Source organism: Phascolarctos cinereus, unplaced genomic scaffold, assembly GCF_003287225.1.
Source record: "Phascolarctos cinereus isolate Bilbo 61053 unplaced genomic scaffold, phaCin_HiC Scaffold_4;HRSCAF=312, whole genome shotgun sequence".
In the NCBI taxonomy this organism is placed as follows: domain Eukaryota; kingdom Metazoa; phylum Chordata; class Mammalia; order Diprotodontia; family Phascolarctidae; genus Phascolarctos; species Phascolarctos cinereus.
This window is the reverse complement of record NW_027555847.1, coordinates 440,569,381-440,583,988: the sequence shown is the minus strand read 5'-3', so window position 1 is coordinate 440,583,988 and position 14,608 is coordinate 440,569,381. Positions and strand designations below refer to the sequence as shown.

Here is a 14,608-nt window from a genome sequence, read left to right as displayed (position 1 = left end):
TTTCCTGTTAAGATTTGGCAAAATGACAAAGGCCAATGTGAGTGTAGTGTTGAGAAGAATTTGAGAACATTGCATCCAATGTTCCGCTCATACAAATACTCTAAGGATTGTTTTGTTTTGTTTTTTGCTCCCTTTGGTTGTATTAAATTTAATTCACATTCACTCATCTCCAAGTCACTGCTCTAATATCTTGTTTCTACAAATGTAGTCGAATCTTGGAGATGAATCCACCTTATCTTTGCTGGGAGTTGATGAATGAGGCTGGCTGGTTGTGCATAGATATCCTAAATAGTTATTTTATAAACATAATTGGATGGCTAGACTATTTTCTAATTCTTTAATATTTAAAATTTTTGCTCACTATTTAAGAAAAACATAATTTACAAGACCTTGTTCAAAAAACAAAAAAAATGTATTGTGATGAGACCTTACATTACAGAATGAAAGTCCTCACTCTTATTTGTGAATGCTAATATCTAATGAAAACATACAAGGCTTTTGCTTAAAAGCCCTGATGTTCTAATTCATCATCTGCAAACTAAGTCTCTATGAACTTCACTGTGTTCTGAGTAACCTGCCTGGGTAATTAAATGAGCTATTCTGAAATGTTCATTTTCTACTTCACCACTAATACACAACATACACAAAAGACACACAGACACATCTTTTTGCCATAACAGAATCACCATGATCAAGGTAAATTGGTAAGCTCAAAAACAAGTCCTTTGGGAGTTATCATGATTACCTTGTTGATTGGCCTCCATTGATGACTGCTTACAGTCCTGCGCATAGTGTCCGCTTACACCACAATTGTAACATGAAACATTCCCATTCTTCTTGGGCCCTGATCCATTTGAGTTGGCAACTACATTAGGTGCTGGATATACAGGGTAGAATCTCCCGAATCCTGCCATCTGCTGCATGCCATAGTTGGCTTGGTTCCCCATTACTGGGTCATGCATCAGTCCATTTGCATATGGAGTCTGAGGCAGAAAAAAGGGGAGCTGGGTTCCATTGCTCTGATGTGCTTGGTTGAGGTAGCTGCCATTGCAAAGAGATGGCAGAGTAAAGAACGATGGAACTCTATACATTGGTCCAGGCATTGGATTAGGATAAAAGTAACCATTTATTTGAAGGTTTCCATTGGTCCCACAGCTGCACCTTCGTCCACAGGAACCACAAGGCCCTGACCCTACTTGCTGTGGGGGTAATAGTGTCCCATTAGTGTTAGTATTTCCCACAGCATTTATGTAAGATGTGCTGTCACTCTGTGCAGTACTGTGTGTTAAAGCAGGGCTTGGGCTAGGAGCAGGGCCTGGTGTATGGGTAGGAACTGCAGGAGGAATAGAAGACTGGACCTGACTGACCCCTGTACTAGCTGATTGAGTTGATGGTGCTGCTGTGTTTAGCACATTTGTATTCTGGTTAGGTAACACACTACCAGAAAGGGGAGAGCCTGGTAAAGTATAGGAAGCTGGTGGCTGTGCTGCTGCAGAGAGGCTAGCAGGAGGAAGAACTACCTTTACATTGGTAGGCTGAGGGATTGTCCCTGTGTTTCCCTCAACTTGAGGCACCATTTGATTCAGTCCTACCACTTGGGATGCAGACTTTGTGATGGGATCTGTGGTAGCAACTGGAGATCCTGGAAAACTACCTGGGTTGTGGACTGGAATAAAGGCAGTGTTTGGTGATCCAATGCTCAAGTTTCCAGTAGGCTGCTGTGGAACATTTACTGTGCAACTCTCTGAAGGTCCCTGTGGAGATGGTATTTTTAGCCTGTGTATTGCCAAATGCAAAGCAGGACTCCCAGGCTGGACAGTATGTGGAAGGAAAGGGGATGGTACAGGTAAAGGGGAAGTCAAGAGCTCAAGACGTTTTTCTGATTCTCCAGAAGCAGCTGTTGGTCCTAATATTCCAACTGGCGTTGAATTTGTAGATTCTCGTATTGCAGAAATAGCAACTGGACTAGTAACAAGCATCCCCATGGCTTTGCCATCAGCAGTTTTGGGTGGAGGGACAACAACTTCAGACTTCTGTGCACCACCGTACGTAACACAGTGTAAGGCAGGCGTAGGTGAAATGTGTTGATACTTAGAAGGGGTTAAAGGATCCTCTGAAATACTTCCATTCTCATTTCCTATTGAAGAAATCTGAGCAGGTGGTTGGACATTGACAGTAGATGGGTTGACATTGCCATAACCTGTAAACCTGGTTGTAGTTGGATTCCCTGAATCCTCAGAATTGCTGTCTGTGTCTAATGGAAATAAATAAGTAAAAATTAAAAGATAAGCATTACTTTAATGTCTCATTTTAAATATTAGTTTAGTATGTCATAAACTAAAGTCTGAGTTTTGAATTGTAAAAGAACTGATCCCTTCTCCCAACCTAAGGGTTTTTCCCCCTCCATTCACGTCAAAGAATAATGACTTTAAAAATAGAGAATAGGCAAAAACTCAGGCCAACCAGCAACTGCACCAAGAATAAATCTCACAAAATAACAATCTGTTAGCAAAACACTATTCATAAAGGTCCAAAACTATGTACGTACTTAAATTTGCATCAACATAGAAAAACTCCACTTGATTTCCATTTTGCATTGCTAAATGTCAGTCATAGCTATATCATATTATAGTTAAACAGAAACTACCACTAAAATAGAACAAAATCAAGTAATGTATTTAGCTCAAATTTTGAGTTTCTTTGAAAGTAGTTTCTTAGAAAGTAGCAGAATGAATTTTGGAATGGAATGTTTCCCACAACTGAAATTTCAATTGGAAGAGAGGAAGCTGTCTTTTTGACTTTTAAAATAAAAAATGGCAGTTGATTAGTATGTGAGAACCAGAGTGAATTATAATGTATTTCTATAGTCCAAGACAAGAGAAACAAAAATATGATAGTAGATTCATCAAATCTAATTTTTCTCTATTTAGAATACATTAGCACATTTAAAATGCTGATACTAACATTCTGTAATTTGGCTCCTAACCTTTACTGTTAAATGGAAAGAAAGGTGAAACCCAATTCAGACTCTAAACACCCATTTCCTCAAACTATTTCCTTCAACTTCTATACTACATAGACTTTTGTGCAAGCACATCACTTATAAAGAGACTACTTTACAGGCTTTCTGTGCATAAATATAAGTTGGGATATATTAGGTATTGTAAATTATTTATTTTTACAATTATTGTAAAATAAGTAGTTACCTGGTCTAGTGAACCTTTTGTATCTTTCAAATTAGTGAAGAAATATCAACTAGAAATGATCATCTTTTGTGGAAGATAAAACAGTATTCAATAACCAATGTAGAATTTCAATAATGTATCAATTAGATGTTAAATTATAAAAGAAAAACCACCACAGGTGAAATTATTGCAAAGGTAAAATCTTTCCTGGTTGATTTAGTTACAAGTTTTTTCTTGCTCAATTTTGGAGGAAAAACAAAAGATCCAATTGCTTGGTACCTACAGAATACACATAGCACATTATGATTTTTGAGGCTGTATTTGTACTCTATTAAAGTTTCAATCTGCATCAGTCAAGGAAATATCCAGATCTATGAAATCACTGATTCTTGAAGTGAGTGGCAGTGTGGCATAATGGCTACAGGGTCAGAAGATATGGGTTCAAATCCTACCTCCAACACTTCCTACTTAGTTGGGTAACCATGCACAAGTTACAACCTCTCTGAGCCTTAGTTGCCTCACCTGTAAAATGTGTATACTGCCTGTAGTATCTACTGCAGAGCATTCTCATGAGGCTCAAATGAAAACGTATAAAAGTGCTTCTTAATCCTTAAAGTAAAATGTGTCAGTTGTCATTATATTAATACTTAAGTACAGAAATGTATGTTTTAACCCCAAAGATGGGGGGGAGAGGCGAATGAGGGGTAGACCATTTGTAGGCAGGCAGCTAAATGTCCATTGTGGAACCTCAGATGGCTGGAATTACAGCACTGCCCTCAAATTTACCCTCTTGGTTTAACTGCCCACACTGTTTGCCTATCCCTGTTCAAACCCACCCATCACATGACTCACAGACTCTGACTTTGGATAAGCTTTCTTTGATCTGTCTTTCCTCTAGTAAAAGTCCTGTCTGCCAACCAGACAGGTTGGCTCCAGAGTAAAGAGGTGCCCCCCCCCACCAAGGGCAAAAAGAGAAAAATATTCAAATGAGCAGGCTACCCAATATAGTCTGCAGTATAGGGAGATGTCTAAAAAGTGGCAAAAGTTACTACAAGAGTTAATATCCACGTAGTAGGACCTTAAGACTAAGGATACAGATAGGCAGTCACCATTAGCCAAAACTATTACATGTCCTCTAAAAACTATTATAATATTTAGTATCTGTTTTGATAAACTAAAGTGATCTTAGTCGTATAGGAGTAAATGTACAAAATCAGTTTCATTGCTTTGTAGAATGTAGAAAATTAGGGTACTGAAAAATTTTAGGTTGCACATGAAAAATCCATATCAGACTTGACAGCTGAAATCTAGATTTCACTGTATTTTTATCTATCTGAAGGTAAATGTTTGTTTATAGGAGATTCTGAACCCAGAGACAATGGGTACACCAGATTGATGCAACCAATCCAATATTAACCAAGTTATGAGAATAATTAATTACACATTCTCTCACATTTCCTCAAGTATCTTCTGACACTACCTTCTGTGGTAACCCTTTCTTCCTGTTCATCTTCATCACATATACAAATGTATATTAGATTCTAAAATCAGCAAGATTTTAAAGATTATATATAAGATAATAAAATAAGCAACTTTACTACTAACTATTAAAGCAATATGCTCAAAGAGAATCCACAATTGGAGGAGAAGAATATGAAGTTCAATAAATCAATTAAACTAAAGATGACTACAGACATGTTTAGGAAAATACAAGTGCTTCAGAATGTTTTAGACTCTTAAATATTGACTAAACAGTAAAAAACTAAGCCCAATTTTGATAGAGGCAGTCTTTTCCAGACTGCCTCTATTTCTTCCAAGAGCTTCAGACTGTTTAAAAAAAAAGTAAGAAAAAACAAACCCATAACTTTTATTTACATGTACAATCAGGTTTCCGTTTTAAGAGACAAGACACACATGCCACAAATCCAACCTCTGTCTTTTTCTTCTTCACTTTCAAAGCTTTCCCTCCCATCATGCCGTGGGCTAGAAGGAGAACTGTAGCTCTCTGAAGATGTTTCTCCACATGTATCGTGCCCAGATCCAATATCCAAGTTGGGATCTAAAAATAAAGACAAGATCTTTTATCTTATCACACTATAAGGATCCAAAATTAATTTCCTATCTGGATTCTTACTGGAAATATAAGATAACATATTTAACAAACTTAAAAAACTTGTTTTACCCAGAAAAGAATTTAATTCCACTGTTGAGATTAAAGGGCAAACTAAGCTTAAAACAAATGAAGTTTAATAAATATCAATTCTTACGATTCAACAAAAGGAGCCTACTTGATTAGATCAAGAGGATGTTTTATCATACACTGAGGACTGACTAGCTTAGACAAGTTTAGGTTAAAATTTTTATTAATTATTTAAGAAGATATTGATATCTATAGATACAGTGAACTATCTAAACACACAGGTAACACTTAGCTCTTTTAACATTTAAAGAGGTATTTTGGAATACATGAAGTTAGCATTATTACACTTGTTACCCAAGAAGTAACAATAAATTTGCTTTTATCCAGACAGAGATAAAAAATATTTTGATCAACCAAATCCAATCAAATTAATTCAATCATTGAATGACTATTAGATATAAGACAATATGCTACGAATTATTCCTGTTAATCTAGAGCTCCCACACACCAATGACTAAGTTTTAAAGTATAAAATACAGTCAATCCTCAACATTCACATATTTAACTTTTTCAACTTCAATCTCATGATTTTTATTAGTAATCGCATTTTCACTTTTGTGTTGGCAACTAAGTGCATTTGCAGCTATGTACAGTAGAGAAAAAAAATGAGAAGTATGGTGTGGCAAGTTTATATCTGCAAAAAGGAGGTATTTCTAAAAGTGTTCATGAATCTGCTCCAGAAAGTGTTCAAGTAACCTCTCAAGGGTACTGAAAAAATGGAAAAGCAGCTAAGTTTGTGGGTAAATGAGATGGTGGTTACCCCTGCCCTCTTGGGGCCAAGTAAGCATCCTGGCCAGCACTGAGCAAAGGAGCAGTATGCCATGTCCACCCTGTGAGAGGGAAGACCAAAAGACCATCTCATCCAACTCCCTCATTTTACAAATGAGGAAAATAAGGCCCACAGGCTAGCAGACCTGTCCAGGATGACAGAGGTAGCAGAATTGGGACACTTAAATGAATCATCAATCTCATTACTGTAGGTATGCTCTCTACTATATCAGACTGCAACTACTCATGTCTTATCCTGGAGAAATTTGTTCATTTGCTACTGTTAATATGATTTAAAAAGCAACCTAATTCACAGGAGGTTTTGCTCTGGTTAATATTTCTGGGGTTAGGCCTGTTAGGGACATCACTGGGTGAGAGGGAATGCAGAGTTTAATAACTTTTGAGTCACAATTCTAACCTGCCTTCCAGAATAGCTGGACTGATCCACAGTTTCAACAACAATTTATTAAAGTGTCTGTTTTTCCATAACCCCTTCAACATTTATCATTTTTTACTTTTTTTGTCAACTTTTCTGAACTGATAGTTGTGAAGTACAACCTCAGAGATGCTTCACTGTGCATTTCTCCAATTATGAGTGATTTGGAGCATTTTTTTATACAGCTTTTAATATACTGAATTTCTTCCTTTGAAAACTGCCTGCTCATATATTTCATCATTTATCAACTGGAGAATGGCTTGGATTCTTACAGATTTGAAAACAGCTGCTCATATATCTTGAGAATGGAATCCTTAACAGCAAAACTTGTTGCAAAGGTTCCTTCCATCCCCCAAGTTAGCTGCTTTCCTTCTAATGATACCTATACTCATTTTGTTTCAGTAAAAGACTTAAATTTTATCTAATCAAAATTCTCTCTTTTATGTTCTATGATCCTCTCCCCATCCTTTCTTTTGGCCATTAACTCTTCTCATAGTCACAGATTTCCGTGAAATCTAGATTCTCCTTGCTGGTCTAGTTGTTTATAATGTTAACTTTTATGTCTAAGTTATGTAACCATTTGGACCCTCACTTGGTTTATGGTGAGATGCTGGTCTATAACTAGTTTCTACCAGACTGCTTTTCTGTTTTCCCAACAGTTTTTGCTGAAAGTCCTTACTGCAGGAGTTGGAGTTTCTTGATTATTATACACTATGCTACTATGTTTATTTGTTTCTGTCTTTATGCGCTTAATCTGTCCTATTGACCAATTTCTCTATTTCTTAACTAGTATCAAATGGTTTTTGATGATCACTGCTTTGTGGTAAAGTTCAAAAAATTTTAGTTACTACTTTTTCTAGTTCCATGACATGAATCACTTGGGAGTCAAATAAGTAAATTAACTTAGGCAGTATTACAATTTTTAATGCATTGGCTTGGGATAACCACACACAATGGCTCTCTCTCCAAATATCTAGGTCTTTTTCTGTAGAGTGTTTTGTTGTATTCTTCTATTTCCTATGTATATCTTAGTAAGCAGACTTCCTGAGTATATTTTACATTCTGTATTTATTTTAAAATTGTTCTTTTTTTCATTCTGCTGAGTTTTGTTGGTAACTTACAAAATTGCCAAATATTTATGTGGAGGTTTTTTTGTATTCGGCAACATTGCTTAAGTTATTGTTTCCATTATATTTTTAGTTGCCTCTTTATAGGGCTCCCTAAGTACACCATAATATCAATATCCTCTGATTCTTCCTTGCCTATGCTTATTCCCTTGATGTATCTTTCTTGTCTTAATGCTATAGCTAGCCTTTCTAGCGTTTTGTCAAACAGTAGTAACAGTGGACATTCTTGATTTACCCCTATCTTATTGGAAAAGCCCCCACTAATTTATCCTCATTACATATAATGCTAGCTTTTGGTATTAGATAGATACAACTTACTATGTTAAGGAAAGGTCTGTATATTTCCTAATGTTTAAAAAAAAACCCACCAGAAATAGATGCAGTTTGCCAAAAGCTTTTTCAGCAACCACTGATATAATCATGTGATTTTTGTTGTTGTTATTAATATATGGTCAATTATTTTTATAGCTTTCCTAATACTAAACCAGCCTTGTATTCTTGGAATAAATTCAATTTGATCATAGTGTACAATCTTCTTGATATGAAGCTATAGTCTCTGTGATAATTTTATTTGAAAATATTGCAGCATTATTAGCGATATTGATTTACAGCTTTATTTTTCTGTTTTGACTTTCCCTGGCTTAACAATTAAGACCATATTTGTATCAGAGAGAGAATTTGGTAAGATTATTTTTTATTTTCACAGTTCGCTTGCAAATATTAGAAATGTTCCAATTGAATTACTGGAATTGTTCTTTGATTCTTTTAAAAAAAAATCTTTTTTTCCCCCTCCTTGTAAATCCACTTGGTCCCAGGGTTTTTTCCTTCAGGACTTTATTTTTGGCTTCAGTTTCTTTTTCTAAGCTGAGTTGTTTAATCTGTATATTTCATATTTTTGCAAATGCTCATCTATTTCATTTGTCAGTTTGATTTGCACATAATCTTCTACACAAAAATTTTTAAACAAAAGTTTCTAATAATATCCTTCATTTCTTTTTCATTTATTTTGATTTCTCCATTTTCATTTCAATACTTATAATTTGGTTTTTCTCTTTCTGTTTAAAAACAAAATTAGTCCAATAGTTAATCAATATTTTGTTTTCCCTCTCAAAAAAAAAAGCCCCAATTTTTATTAATTCAATTTTTAAGCTTTCAATGTTATTAACCTTGTTTTAGGGATTTTTGTTTTGGAGTTTAATTAAGGTTTTAAAAACGTTTTCTAGGTTTTTTTTAAATGCACCCCCAATTTTTCTCCTTGGTTGAAAATATTTAGATACACAAATTTTTCCTTAAGTACTGCCCAGACATCCTCCAAATTTTGGTATCTTGTCTTATTGTTATCTTTAATGAAATTGTCATTTCTGTACTTTGCTCTTTGACACCATCCCACTACCGTTTAGGATGGCATTATTTAGTCTCCAATTAATATGTAATTCTTTCTTCAATGACTCTATTGACTAAAGATTGTTTTTAATATTTTTGCATGTCTGTGAGATTTTCATGGCTTAATCCAGGGTCAATTTACATAAGTGAAAAATAAAAAATCTATGATATCTAATTTTTCTAAAATTCTATTCACAGACAACTTTCTCATTAACTTTTTGTCTAGTTCTGAACATGGTACACTGAGATTCCTTCACTATTATAGTTTTATTATCTAGTTCTCCTTGTAACTTGTTAAGTATTTCCTTTAAATATTATATTAACTACTATAGATTCATTGTCTACAGTAGCTGTCGCAATAAAAATCTGTGATAAAGAGAGACTGAGGCACAGAGGTCTAAGCACGATCAATTTATTAGCAAAGTTAGCAATTGCCAATAAATGGGATCCAAGGCTCCTCAACAGCCAAGGATCCATCTGACAATCAAGGCAGTTATTTTACAGTTACACAGAAGAAAACAGACAGTGACATCAATCTGGCACAACAGAGGCATATCTCACTTCTGATTGGTCAGTGCTAAGGTCACTTAACCACAATTTACTTCAGTTTATCACCAGGTGGACTAACATCCCTTTGGGAAGTCCCGTGGTTGGCAATTACTGAGGGAGAACAGGATACGTGCAGTTTACATGCTCACAAATTCTAACAGATTAGGATATAAATGAGACCCCTGTGGCTGGAAACTCCTGAGAAAGGGAACTTAGTGAGTAGAGGGCGGCTTACGTTGCAAAGGAAATTAATAGCTACAAACTCATGGAGTTCAGACAGAGTTCAAGTTCACAATTAAGAGAGAATAACTAATACATAGCAACTTGATCATTAATACATGGTAAATTAAGATGACAAATAATACAAAATAAAGTGAGGAATCAATTTACAATTCTACATATCTTTCAGCAAAATGTAATTTCCCTGTTTCTTAATTAAGTCTATTTTTTCTGTTGTCTTTTCTGAGATTATGATTACAACTCTCCTCCTTTCCCTTCCTCCACCCTGTTTCGTAGAATTTCCTCCAGGTCTTGATAAGAATTTTTTATGTTTCAAATGTGTTTCTTATACACAGCAAATTATGGAATATTGCTTTCTTATCCACTCTGTCTACTGCCTTCTATCTTATGGGAGTATCTGTCTCATTCCTATTTCCATTCCCAGTCATTAACTGTGTATTTCTCTCCACCTTATTCTAATACTTTTTCTTCTCCTTGCTTTCCACTTAACTCTTTACAAAGAAAAGAATAATGTAGTGAAACAGAAATATGCTCTACAAAATCAGTTTCTGCTCCCTTATTCCTCTTCCGTTCCCCTTACCCAGCTCTCCAATCACAAATTCTTACCCTTTTATTTCCTTTTAAACTCTTCTCAATTCCCAATCTGAGTTTAGGTTTTGTTATGCTTATGACTAAGGCCTTCCTAAATCTACTGTTTCTCTTTCCCCCCTTTCTGTTCCTTCATGTTTAACTTAATGTATTTCTACATCAAACTCTTTACTGGGTATGTATTTGTGTATGCTCTATTCTGCTCTGACCAGTTAAGAAGTTTCAGTAATGCCCACTTTCTCTTCCTTTGTATGTGTCCCCCAGTTATGTGTGGTAATAATTTCCCCCACTCCTCCTCTTTATTCTCTAGTTTATCTTCCCCCTTTCCTTTCTCCTATAACCAAAAAGTATCTAAAGTACTCCTTATCCTGCTTACTTGAATCCCTGACGCCTGATGACATCTCTCCCAATTACAAACAAAACTTTTTTAAAAAATTCCTCATTTGTATTACCTTTTTATGCTCTGCTTTATTCCCATATTTATGTTTCAAAGTTTCTATTCAGCTCTTTTCATTAGGAATTCTTGGAAGTCCTCTATTTCATTAAAGGTCCATTCCTCAACCTGTTTCCCTTGTAGGCCTGTACTTAGCACAGCGCCTGGGCACACAGCAGGTGTTTAATAAATGTTTATTGAATTTTTGGTTGTAACCCTTTTTGTTTTGCCTTTCAGATTACTATATTCCATGAGCTCTGCTCCTTTAAAGTGGTAGCTGCTAAACACTGACTGGTTTCTTTGTACTTTAAACTCTCTCACAGTGTTTTTCCTTTGATAGCCAAGCTCTTCTATTTGAGGGGGGGAGGGGGCATGACTTTCTGGTAGTCCAATGACTCTTAAATTATTCTTAGTCTGTTTTCTAGGTCAATTATTTTTGATGTAAAATCTTAACATTTTCTCCTATTGTTTTAATCTTTTGACTTTGTTTTAATATTTCTTTTTGTCTAATGAAATAATTTTTACTTAGTCTATTCTAATTTTCAAGGAGTCTTAACATGGGAATGTTCTGTTATCTCTTGTAATAAGCTGTTATTTTTTTCCCCCAGAATCTTTACACCAAAGCCTTCATTTCATTTAAACTATTTTAAAGATTTTTCTTGCTTCATTTTTTTAAAGAATTCTAATCGATCTTGTGGCCAAACTGCGTTTTTTCTTTTAAGGTTTTGCTTTCAGATGTTGTGGAGTTCTTATCTTTTTCCTGGTTTGTGACTTGGGCACCCCTGACATCATAAGAGTTGTTCCTTGACTCATTCTTCTAACCATCCCTCTTTACTTGCCTGTACCTGGGTTACCTGAATTCCTATGCTAACCTCCACCCTTATAAAGAATATCTATGCTTGGAGAGTTAGTAGGTTTTAGGCTCCCCTTGACCTTTAAGGTTCAGGATCTCCAAGGTCTTCTATGGCAACTCAGGACTATGTGCTAGGGATACCCTGGAGACCTCAAGCATAGGGTGTCCCAATCTCAGTACTCCTGCTCCCAGCCCCTTCCAAGATCCAAGCTTTGAGTTTCAGACTATATCCTGGAGCTTTCTAGTGGGAGCCCTCTACCTTTGAGACCTCTAGCCTTGAAAGCTGCAGGAATGTTTGGCCCAGTTTATATTTACACAGTGAGAGTCTTTCATGTCATTTGCTTAACACTAGTTTTTTTTGGTGAACTCCCTCCCCCCTTGCTTGTGGGCTTCTGGTTGACTTTTTGTACAATTCTGATATAGATAAAATAACTTTCTGTCATTACTTGTTCATTTTCTTGATCATTACTTAATTCTGGCACTATTTTTAGGTTTTCAGTGGAATAGATTATGGGAGCTGAGCTGCTTGCCTCCATTCAGGCATCTGTCTTGGCCAAATGTGCACAGTCATGTCTTGAGCTATATTTCATGTTAAAAAAAATTGTTTATATGCTACAACCTTCTTTTATCTACCCCTTGTTATCTTTCCATGTCCTTTAAATCACTTACAACATTGACTGATACGAAGTAATTGTACTGCATGATTTATAGCCATATTGCACTGCCAGAAAAAGATTGGTATTAAAAAAAAAATTAAGCTTTTGATAGAATGTAAGCTCCATGAAAGCATTATTTCTTCCCTTTCTTGTTTCTGAAGCTTGGGAAAAAAACATGTATTCATTACACATCTATTTGTCAGGTGTTATGCTAAGTGCTTAACAAATATCTCATTTGATCCTCATAACAATCCCAGGATGTAGATGCTATCATTATCATTATCCCCATTTTACAGTTGAGGGAACTGAGGCAGAGGTTAAGTGGCTTGCCAGGGTCACACAGCTACTAAGTGTCTGAAGCTGTATTTGAACTCTCCCTAACTCTGGGCACAGAAATCTTATCTAACATAGCTGCCAACACCCAGGATACAGAAGATGCTAAACGTTTGCTGATTAATGCGGCAAGCAACTTAGGATCACTGAAGCCAACAACTCTCAAACATGATCCAGCTGTTATGTCCTATTCAATTCATATCCAGTTCATCACCCAAGATAGTTATACTAGGACATTAATTAAATAGTGGGCTACCTGTTATAAAATCTAAATAATGTGCTTTTTCTTACACTTTGTTTTTCCCTGTAGATGTTTTAGCGATGTTACAGATTTCATTGAAAAGGCTTTGATCTGGGGCAATATACAATTATCACTTTTTTCTTCCAATCTCTTCACAACCCTTTGGGCTCTGATGATTCTACTGAGACATGGCACCACAGAGATAGCTTTGTTCATCTCTGTGCAGACCCTTCAAAACTCCAGTTCAATTTTCTCATGGGCATTTCCATCTGGATAGACACAGGCATCTTAAACTCGTGTCTAAAATCAAGTTTATCTTTTCATCTAAACCCTCCTAAATTCCGTAAGTCAAGGGTTCTACCATTTTTCTAAAAACTGAGATTTGAAGCTTCATCTACACTCTATAAATATCATTTTATCTCCTCCACATATCCCATCAATAAGGAGATTTTATGCCTTCCAACTCAATACTGTTATGCCCTAGCTCTGATCATCATCACCTCTTGCCTGGCCTGGACTACTGTAATGGTCTCCTAATGGTCATTCTTATCCATTCTTTCTATTTTCCATATAATTGTCAAATATATATTCCTAGAGTGCAGGTATGACTATGTTATTCCCCTGATCAACAAGCTTCAGGGGCTCCCTAGTGCCTCTAGGATAAAACACAAAATCTTTTGTTTGGCATTTAAATCCCTTCAAAATGTTGCTCCAAACTACCTTTTTAGGCTGATTACTCATACTCTCCTTCGTCTTCTCCCTACTCCCACCCTATTTTCTGAAGGATAGGCAGATCAGCCTGCATGCTATGCTGCCTATAAAAGGCATTCTGTCTTTTGTCTCTATGCCTTTGCCCAGGCTGTCCTCCATGAAATCCCTATTTATCTTCAAGGTTCAAATCAAGTGCCACTTCCTTCAAGAAAGCTTTGATGATTCCCCCCAGTATGTATTCCAAATCACTTCACAGTCTATCTATAATCTCCATTTACCCATCTATGAACATGCCTCCCCCGGCAGAATGTAAGCTTCTTGAGGGAAAGGACTGTTCCAGTTTTATATTTTTATCCCCAGAACCTAAAATGCTGCCTGACACACATAAATGTGTGCTTAATAAATGTGTTGATGATAAACAACAATAATATTACTTCAACTGTGAATCTGGAGAACCTCACAATCAGTAACAAATTCAATTTTTAAAAATTTAATAAAGAATGTGAAATCCTTTTTAGATTCTGCTCTCAGAAACTTGAAAATGCCTTAGGTAAGTAAGGGTCTCCTTGTTTTATGCTTCACTTGATTATGTTTTATGCTTCACTTGATATGTTTTATGCTTCACTTGATAACAATAATCTGAGATCTCAATTAAATAAAGCTATCTTTGTGTTCATTTCTAGAACAGAATCTTGACTGATATTAACAGGTGAAAGATACCTTTTGAAGAAGGTCTTTAAAGCTATAACTTAGTTCTGAAAAGTCAAATCCTCTTGAGATGACCAAATTATAGAAAGCAAAATAATTATTTACACCCCTTTGTCAGGTAACTAAAGGTGTGGACTACAATTGTCAACAAAGGGCTACCTCTGCTCCATTTCTCACATTTTGATTAAGGATATTCT

At 35.8% G+C, this 14,608-nt stretch overlaps 1 protein-coding gene across 1 annotated transcript in view; it reads right to left on the bottom strand.

The window, feature by feature from the left end:
* Positions 1-14,608, bottom strand: part of ZCCHC2 (zinc finger CCHC-type containing 2) — an 87,787-nt gene that overhangs the window by 2,377 nt on the left and 70,802 nt on the right. Inside the window, 2 exon segments of the mRNA XM_020995701.2 lie at positions 746-2,254; positions 5,116-5,244. Of these exon segments, the coding sequence (XP_020851360.1) occupies positions 746-2,254; positions 5,116-5,244 (1,638 nt within the window).